Genomic DNA, 10,038 nt, shown 5'->3' on the forward strand with positions numbered 1-10,038 from the left:
GATATAAAATTTTATATTATTAATAATATAAATGAAAAAGAAATAAAAAAAAGTATACAACAACTAAATAAAAAATTATGAGTCTCATTAATGAGGATGAATATAATAAATATGTGGGACCCACAAAATAAGAAATAGGAATGAGATTGATGAGGTGTAGGATAAGAATGAGATTGTCCCTTTTTAGGGAATGATAATAAAAAAAGCGGGTGAGTCCCACCCTTTGATAAGAATGAAGTAAACATGGCGATAGTTCAATACTTTTAATATCCAACAGTTTTTATGGTTTCACTGCTTTTTTTCTTTTTTCTTTTTTTCTTTCTTTTTTGAGTTAGTTTCGATACTTCTCTTAGTTCTCTACTTTGAATAGTTTCCATTCTGGATATCAATGTTCAAGTTTTCATTTTTCATATTTTAACCACATACCGTACAACAGTGTACATTAATTAACCTTTGAATGCACAAACTTGTTTTCGCAGAAAGAGTTGGTAGTAATTCTCAACTCTTAAAGGTAGTATCTATATGAATAGCGCAGTATCTTTTCGGTTACGGAAATGCTTTGACATTGATCTCGAAATAAAGACACACACACATATATATATTCCGACATAAGCATAGTGTAACGATAAAAACATCTACTTCTTTGGAAGTTCAAATCTCGACACCAATGTTCCTGTAGTAAATGAAGAATCCAGCCTCACTATCAATCCCGTTGACACCCCGAACATGACCGATATAAAAAAAATCCCCTTGAACATGGTTTAATTAAAAACCATTACAGCCTTGACATGCCAAAATGAATCTCTTCAACGTGGCCTTAGCAAGTTCCGATTCTCATCTGCTACAAATGGCAGAAAAGGCATGTTTTGTTTCGGGATTGAAGGCGAAACTTAATGAATTGCTACTGCTTAGTTGATGACATGTATAAAAGTCTGATCCAAAGTTCTCTAAGTACATATCTAAAGTAATACTGTTATAAATAATTATTCAGTACATGGAAAGAGAAGGCTGTAAGTAAACACTTCTTTGAGGTCATCTTTGGCTATTATAAGAAAAGCTGCTGCATTTGTGCCTACAAGAGGAAACGGATTTTGGATTTTGGAAAAGGATTTACATCATGTTGCGGTAGCGAATTCCGCTCTGCATTACTGGTTCTTGAAAGACTGCAACAAAATCGAACAGGCATTAGGAAATCTCTAGCTGTTCAAGATTTAAAAGTTAAAGATGTGCAAAGCGCTAACCTCAAAATTTTTGGACAGATCTTTCACCTGTTCCGCAAGTTCTTGCTTCTTCTGCGCAGCTGCAAGGCAATTCCAAAGTCTCGTTAGCATAAGTTAAATCAGCTCAGCAACCAACGACAGAAGTTAAATCGATGCAAATGAAGCAAAAAGGGTACAGTTTCTACCCTTGGTAGATATATCCTCGATTTGTTTTGACGTCCTCACAGCAAACCTTTGAAACGTACGGCTGGAAAAGGAAATTGAGAGAATGAAATAATTGCTCAACAATGAACGGTTAATACCCAACTAAACAACATCGTGAGTATAGTTATGTAAACAAATGTCACTTTTCAGTTTTCACTAAGCTTGAACATGTTCAATTCAATGGCATAAATGCTAGGGAAAGAATTCCTCGATGGCTCAACTCTAAAAAATATAATTAATATGATCTGCTCCACAATCATTACAAACCTACAAAGTGAACATTAGCTATGGTTCAAACGGGGGAGTAAGAGAGACAATCGTGGTGAGAGCAGAAACACTATTCCAGAGCCCAAAATAACAACAGTTGGTCGAAGCCGCTTGATGCAGAATTTTGAATAGAACATATAAGTATATGAATATAAATGAAGGGGACGGTGAATAAACAGAATTGTGTAAAGAATTCATAAAATAAAATAAAAATCAGTTACAAAAGTTGGAATCCAAGCAACTGGCAATCTTAAGCTCGTGGGACCCAATTCGTGGTATTTTGTGGGGGATTTGGAGAGAGCAGAATCGAAGGGTCTTCAACGACATCTCTCTCCCCTTTGATTCTCTTTGAGAGAATATTCTTACTTATGGTGTCTAAACTATAAGAAATTCTTTTGTAATTACAGTTAGCTATGCTTTGGTAGGATTAGAAAGCTGTGTGAGCCTAACTTTTGGGGGGGCTTTCTCATCCCCTCCCCCTAGGTTGTTCTTTTATGTAATTAATACAAGTTATTTCTGTTTCTTTGAAAAAATAGCTCGTGCGACCCAAATCATTAAAATATAAGGGAATGCCCGCACTTATTTTCATAATCTACCCATAACATAATGTTAGGACCCAATAGTGAAAACTTACTCTAGAAGGGGTAGGAAAGGAATTGTGTTGGGGGGTAAGTGAGTAATTGAGTATGAGAGAAAAGAATAACGGTTTTGGGGGTGGGGACCACCGTGGGAATGCGATGAGTAGAAAAGGGAGGGAGAATGTAGAGGGAAAGCATCTTGGTTGTTAGTGCATAGTAGGTGTTTAGGGGAGACTACCCACCCTCTCGAATTGGTGGGGTGACTGTACTGCCTGAGGGCTTGTTCTTCCATCGATTATCAATTCCAAAAGTGAGGAGATACCTCACAAATTGGTATCAGAGCAGTATGCTCTAGGAGGATCACCGGAGAATGACGGTGAAGGAGCTGGAAGCAAGGTGCGATGCTACAGAGAAGGAGATGGATGACCTGAAGGGAGTAGTCACGGTTCTGTGTGGGAAAGTAGATGAACAACAGAAGATGACCGCTAAGATCCAGATGATGCTGGAGAGCTTCATGGCCGATATTACCGGCGGAGCTGCTTCGTCGATTTCGCATTTAGGCAAGTCTTCACTGCCGAAAAGCAAGCAAACCGACGATTCCACGAGGATCATCCAGATTCACGAGGCCGGATACGATCGCAACAAATTTAAGAAGGTGGAGATGCCTATCTTCACATGTATGGATCCTAATTCTTGGCTATTTAGAGCAGAGCGTTATTTTGAAATTCACAAACTAACTAATGAGGAAAAGCATATTGTATCTGTAATAAGTTTCGATGATGTCGCGTTGGCTCGGTACCGCTACCATGAAAAGCGGAATCGGTTCACCGGTTGGGACAATTTGAGAAGCCGATTGCTGGAACGATTTCGGAAGGCGAAAGAAGGGAGGCAGAGTGTGCGAGTGTTAGCGATCAAGCAGGAGGGCTCAGTTGCAGAGTATATCGATACGTTTGAAGCTCTGTCAGCGCCGCTCCCTCATCTCTCTGATGAAGTCTTGGAGTGTGCTTTCCTAAATGGGCTCGACCCGGTGGTGCGGGCAGAAGTGTTGGCTACGGAGCCCAAAGGCCTGGACCAAATCATGAAGCGGGCCCAATTAATTGAGGGTGTTGCCACGGCGGTCCAAGAGGTAGGGGAGGGTTTATCAGAACGACAGTCGAAGATGGCAACTATGGCAGGTAAGGCGACTGCTCGACCTGGCGAATTGACTTCGACCCGAACTGTTACCCTAGCCAGTAAAACCAATACTGCCACCCCAAACGTTCCGGCACCAACAATCAGGAAAGAGGTTACCTACAAGCGACTAACGGAAGAAGAATACAAGAAGAGAAGGGAGTGCGGCCTCTGCTTCAAACGCGAAGAAAAATATACAGTCGGCCATCGATGTAAGAACCAGCAATTGAGAGTGATAGTGGTCCATAACGATGAGGAACTGGACCCGAAGGAAGAAGAGCAAAGGATCGAAAAGGAGGACTCTCCCGGAGACAAGGGAAAGGCTGTGATGTGCCACTTGAATACGATTGTGGGTTTATCAACTCCGGGTATGATCAAAATACGAGGAACTTTGCAGGGGAGAGACGTGGTAGTCCTGCTGGATTGCGGAGCTATGCACAATTTTCTTTCGCAGAAGCTGGTCAATGAATTGAACATTCCGCAGTCGGATACATTCAGCTATGGAATCATCACGAGTACTGGAACAACCGTAAAGGGCCAAGGAATCTGTAATGGGGTTGTGTTAGAACTCCCAGAGATTACGGTAGTGGAGGATTTCTTACCGATCAAATTGAATGATTCGGATGTAATCCTAGGGATGAAATGGCTGCAATCCATGGGAAAAATGGAGGCTGATTGGCCATCCTTATCCATGTCTTTTGTCCGAGGAAACAAGAGAATTACCTTGAAAGGCGATCCGACTATGAGGGCTATGTGGTGGAACTGCGAGCCATGACAGCCCAAGGAGGTGAGGCTATTGATGAATTAGACGTTCAGAGTAGAGCTTTACTGCCACCAGTGCAGCAGCTCCTCGCAGACTATTAGGATGCCTTCCATCATACGGATCTACTACCTCCCCAACAGGCGATTGATCACCGAATTCCGATTAAGGACAGGGTGGCTCCAGTGAACGTTCGTCCTTATCGCTATGCTTACACACAGAAGGAAGAGATTGAGAAAATGATCGGGGACATGATACAAAAGGGGATTATCCAACGGTGATACTAGTAAAAAAAAGGATGGGAGCTGGCGTTTTTGCGTGGATTACGGGGCCCTTAACAATGTGACCGTCCCGGACAAATTCCCCATCCCGCTGATTGAGCTACTTGATGAACTAACTACATGGGTCCCGTATCTATTCTAAAATAGATCTTAAGTCTGGGTATCACCAAATTAGAATGGTAACCGAGGATGTGCAAAAGACAGCCTTCAGAACCCACAAGGGTCATTACGAATTCTTAGTAATGCCCTTCGGTCTAACCAATGCCCCTGCCACATTCCAATCTTTGATGAATCGGATATTCCGCCCATTCTTACGTTAGTTTGTGCTTGTCTTCTTCAATGATATTCTCATTTACAGTCAAGATTTACATCCGCACATTACTCATTTGACTGTGGTGTTCAATCGGATCATTTCCTATACGCAAACCTTAAGAAATCTAATTTTGCAAAAGACAAGGTGGAGTATCTGGGACACTGGGTGTCGGCCGAAGGGGTGGAAGCGGACCCTGAAAAAATTTGAGCGATGTTGCAGTGGCCTATTCCAACCAATATACGGGAGCTGAGGGGTTTTCTTGGCCTGACTAGGTATTACAGGAAGTTTGTGATAAACTATGGATCGTTAGCAGCCCCTCTCACTCAATTGTTATGAGAAGATGCCTTCGAATGGACCAAGCAAGCCACGGAGGCCTTTGAACAGCTGAAAACAGCGATGGTGACGCTGCCGGTCTTGGCCCTGCCAGACTTCAGTCTTCCGTTTGTGATTGAAACTGATGCATCTGGGACAGGGTTGGGAGTTGTACTTACCCAGGAGCAACGCCCATAGCCTATTTCAGTCATACGCTATCACGTCAAGGCCAGGCAAAGTCAGTTTATGAGCGTGAGCTCATGGCATTGACATTGGCCATTCAAAAGTGGAGGCCCTATTTGCTTGGACAGAAATTCATCGTGTGCACGGATCAGCAAGCCCTGAAGTACCTCTTAGAGCAGCAGATTGTACAACCAGAGTACCAGAAATGGGTCTCTAAGCTCCTTGGTTATGACTTCGAGATCCAATACAAGTCGGGCCTTGAAAACAAAGCAGCCGATGCCTTGTCGAGAATGCCTCCTAATCCCCATCTCACTGTCATGACTGTTCCAGCCTTGCTCGATGTCGAATTACTGAAGGCAGAAGTCCAAGCTGATCCAACTTTATTAAAAATCTTGACAGAGTTAACCACTGATTTGGACAGTCATCCTAAATATAACCTACAACGGGGAGTACTCTGCTACAAAGATCGCATGGTGATCTCAAGCACTTCTGCCATGAAACCGGCCATCCTGAATTTGTACCACAACTCCATCATGGGGGGTCACTCGGGATTCTTAAGAACCTACAAGAGGATAACTAGTGAACTCTTTTGGCAAGGTATGAAAGTTGATGTCAAACACTTTGTCGAAGCATGCTGCATTAGTCAACGTAACAAGGCCTCCACAGTGTCACCAGCCGGCCTACTTCAACCATTGCCTATTCCCGATCGGATCTGGGAGGATATTACAATGGATTTTGTGGAGGGCTTGCCAAAATCCATGGGGTATGACACGGTGTTCGTTGTTGTGGATCAACTGAGCAAATATGCTCATTTCATTCCACTTACTCATCCCTTCACTGCCAAATCAGTAGCGGCAGCGTTTGTCAAAGAAGTGGTGTGACTACACGGGTTTCCACAGTCGATCATCTCTGATAGAGATAAGGTATTCCTTAGAAACTTCTGGACCGAACTTTTTCGCATTCAAGGCACTAAATTGAAGCGCAGCACAGCCTACCACCTACAAACCGACGGCCAAACAAAGATTGTGAACAAGTGCCTCGAAACTTATCTTCGCTGTTTCTGCAGTGAAACATCACGAACATGGGACAGTGGCTTCCGTGGGCAGAGTATTGGTATAACACCACTTTCCACAGCACTTTAGGTGCCACCCCCTTTCAAGCTGTCTACGATCGCACGCCCCCACCACTCTTATTCTATGGCAGCCAAAAGACGTCCAATGCAGCTCTAGACCAACAATTAGCTAATCGGGACTCTGCTCTTACGGTCCTTAAGGACAATCTACTTCAAGCTCAGAACCGAATGAAGAAAATGGCTGATCGCCATCGTTTAGAGAAGGAATTCCAAGTGGGAGACGAAGTGTTCCTCAAAATCCGCCCCTACAGGCAGCGGTCCTTAGCCGAGCGTCGAAATGAGAAGTTGTCGGCCAAGTATTTTGGTCCCTACTGCATCCTACAAAAGATTGGCCCCGTGGCTTATAAGCTGGACCTCCCACCCGACACCAGCATCCAGTTTTGGCATTCTATTCTTACCACCTCAAGCCGACTTACTGACATTGCTTCAGATAACATTAGTCTTCTCAACATTTGCTACCGTGGTCATCCCTTTGGGCTTCAAGAATAAAGCTAAGCTACCATGGTTAAATATTTAAATTATACTATAGCTTTTCTATTGACATTCTGGTTAGAAATAAGAAATAACAATAGAATTTTTCTTAGTGAAGAGAGACCTTTTCTATTTTCAATTTTGTGGGATCACGTTGCATTAGTGGCTCTATCTTGGTGTAAGCTTTCTGAAAATTTTTGTAGCTTTGAGCTTTCTTCTTTATCTTTAATGAAGCTTTCCTCCCCTGCTAATTTACTATAATTCATACTTCCAATAAAATAACCTTTTATAAAAAAACAATACCCTAACATAATGGCTTAAATTCAGCCTCATACTGATCTAATATGATACCAAAGAAAGAAGAAGTCTTTAAGTTCAAATCTTTGTTATGTTTTCTTTATTCCATTCTATACTAATGTTCTACCTGTTGGAGGGAGCATATTACTAAAAACTGAACTAACCACGCACATGATAAAGGATTACAGGACTAAATTTACTCTAACTCAACTGCTTAAGCTTTCCATTCTGGCAGAGGCGATTTAACAAACATAGATCGATTCAATATTAGAAATAGAAAATGGATCTGCAGCGAAATTTTCTGAAATCTCCTAATGTGCAATCACAGCCATTTTATTTTTGGCAGAAGATAAACTAACTGCTTAGGTTTATAAGATTAAATTTACTCAAAGTCTAACTGCTTAAGCTGCCCATTCTATCAGTGCTTCAACAAACATATATAAGAAAGACATCAAATCTATATAAAACGAAAAAAAAAAAAAAAAGACTGTAGCAAAAATTTATCAAATCTTCACATCTGCACGCCCAACCATTTCGGCAGCAGATAAACACAAAGGAAAATTTGAGGACGTTTTGCTTCAATGGAACGAGGCAAATAGGAACTAATTGGTCCCTCCAGCCAGAGAATGAAGCTTCTTATCATATAAAATCATCATCATCCAATTCAAATACATGAAATTAAGCCTGAACACAAATTACCTGTTGGCAAGACTATCGACAAGCAGCTCATTCACGAGATAAGAAACTACTCTGTGCACGAAATTTCCACCCGCCATGCTCGTATCCACGGATTACAACAAATCAATAGCAATTCAGATGCCTACTTGATGTGTATGCCTGGGCTGAAAGCTGAAAATGAAAGAAGAAATCGCAGAAACTGCTTTTATCTTTCTTTTAGAACCAACAAAATTGGCATAGACTATAAAAACTCGTGAAACGTAAAGCAGAACTGTTTAAGCAAAATTCTTCGATTGATGAAATATAATGCATACAAAGGGATTTGCAATCAAAGAAAGTGGATCGAAAAAGATGAATTATGGAAATTTTTACCTAAACAATTCCGTCGCGAGGAGGATGCTTCGATGCCCTAGTTCTTCCTACGCTGCAGCCAGATTTCTCGTAGCCTTATTTTAGAGAGACAAAAAAATAGAAAAATAAAAAATCTCAATTTTGTCCTTTTTTTTTTTTTTAAATTCTGAAATTTTGTCTTTGTTTCAACTTTGCTATGTCGTGGAAATCACCTTGGCCAATTTTGGCAAGTTCGGCACTGCCACGATCTGCACGGAACGGATCACTCATTCTTCCACGTTATAGGATCAGTTTTCGATAGAGAAACAGGGAAGTTGGCTGCAGTCGAGTCACTATCAAACAAGGAGCCTTTATTAATTTCGTTTAGTAAATAATTAATTTAAGTCTTACATATTAATTCAAATAATTGAATTGAGGGAATTTTTTTAATTTTTTTTTTTTTATATTTTCAACAAATGATAATCGAATCTTTCTGTTAGCTTTCCCAAAATCAAAATTCATTTGTGAATCAGAATGAAAGGAGTTCTGAATCTCATTTCCTCGAGAACCAATATATCATATCCTCGTCAATTTTTCTTCAAAATTAATACAACTTTGAATTCAAATGTGTATTTGTTAGAATTGAATAACATACTTAGAAAATTTTGTAAAAATTTTTTAAATTTTCACTTTTGAAAAATTATTTAAAAATAAAAAATGAAAATATTTTAAGTGAATTGATTAATTGAAAAATTACACAAAATTAATTAATTAATTAAAACATTAAATAATTAATTAAAAAATAAAACATATTTCATTAAAACTTTTAAGAATAAGTCATGATAGAAAATATTAGTTATGTTTTGTAATTACGTATTTTTATTTGTCATTTTCAATCTAAAGTTTCATATTTTCTTCTTTCAAATAAAGATAATACGATAGAGATTCTATTTAACGTAAATCCGTTTAATCTCTATTTGTGTTGCCCATATTGATATATGTCTCCGCCTCTAAAACCTCAAAACTTATGTTTTCTAACCAACATTATTTTCATGTGAAATTTTATATTCGCCATCATTTTGAATTTCCCCGCTTTCTCTTCCCTTTTCATCTCCTCCCTCTTTTCTCTCCATTTTTTCTCTCTTTTGCTTGCAAGAGAAAGACAAATAAGAAAAAAAAAATCTCACTAGCTTTGCTCAATCCGTCTCCCCCCTTCCCCATTTTTTGTCCTTGTTATTTCTATCCCGATTCATGCCGATGGTGGAATATTGGAGTTCTGAAGGCCGACGGCGGTGGAGCAACCAATGACGATATGGACGATGGATGATACAATCGAAAAGCACACCTACACTATACGTTTCTCAGATCCGTCTCACTCTAACTCCGTTAGATTTTTTTCGTTTTCGCTCTCAATCAAATCTTGGCTGAGAGCGAGAGCATGACTGACAACTTGAGCGAGACCGAGAGTGAGAACTTGATTGAGAGTGAGACCGAGCACAAGATTGGAGTGAGAAATATTGAGGCATATTAATGTATATTTTCCAAAATTTTGTTTTCTTATTTAATTCAATATAATGTATATTTATCCAAATTTTATTTTATTTTATTCAATTTAATTCATTTATTGAAAATACACCTCTCCTTTTTTAGCAAAAATATATATAGATCCTTGAACCTCTCCCCTAATATTAATAACTATAATTATAATTCAAATTCAAATTTAAAATTTAATTCATGTAAAAGTAATATATCTTCCCATATATCTCTACTTAAATCTCCCTTAATATTAACTAAATTCAAATTTAAAATTTAAAATATCTCTCCTCTGATCTCCCCTTATTT

The 10,038-nt window shown here is 39.5% G+C and overlaps 1 protein-coding gene across 1 annotated transcript; it reads right to left on the reverse strand.

Moving 5' to 3' along the window:
* Positions 1 to 734: 734 nt before the first annotated feature.
* On the reverse strand, positions 735 to 8,480 carry LOC111021836 (uncharacterized). The gene is made up of 6 exons (XM_088126727.1): positions 8,430 to 8,480; positions 8,239 to 8,312; positions 7,888 to 8,037; positions 1,406 to 1,467; positions 1,242 to 1,300; positions 735 to 1,163 (listed from the first exon to the last, which is right to left on the reverse strand). Exons 3-6 carry the CDS (start codon positions 7,962 to 7,964, stop codon positions 1,146 to 1,148), a joined length of 216 nt encoding a protein of 71 aa, XP_087982853.1. The 5' UTR covers positions 7,965 to 8,037; positions 8,239 to 8,312; positions 8,430 to 8,480; the 3' UTR covers positions 735 to 1,145.
* Positions 8,481 to 10,038: the final 1,558 nt, after the last annotated feature.

Source organism: Momordica charantia (genome assembly GCF_013281855.1).
Source record: "Momordica charantia cultivar OHB3-1 chromosome 7 unlocalized genomic scaffold, Mcharantia_2.0 BLBB01000007.1, whole genome shotgun sequence".
Lineage (NCBI taxonomy): Eukaryota > Viridiplantae > Streptophyta > Magnoliopsida > Cucurbitales > Cucurbitaceae > Momordica > Momordica charantia.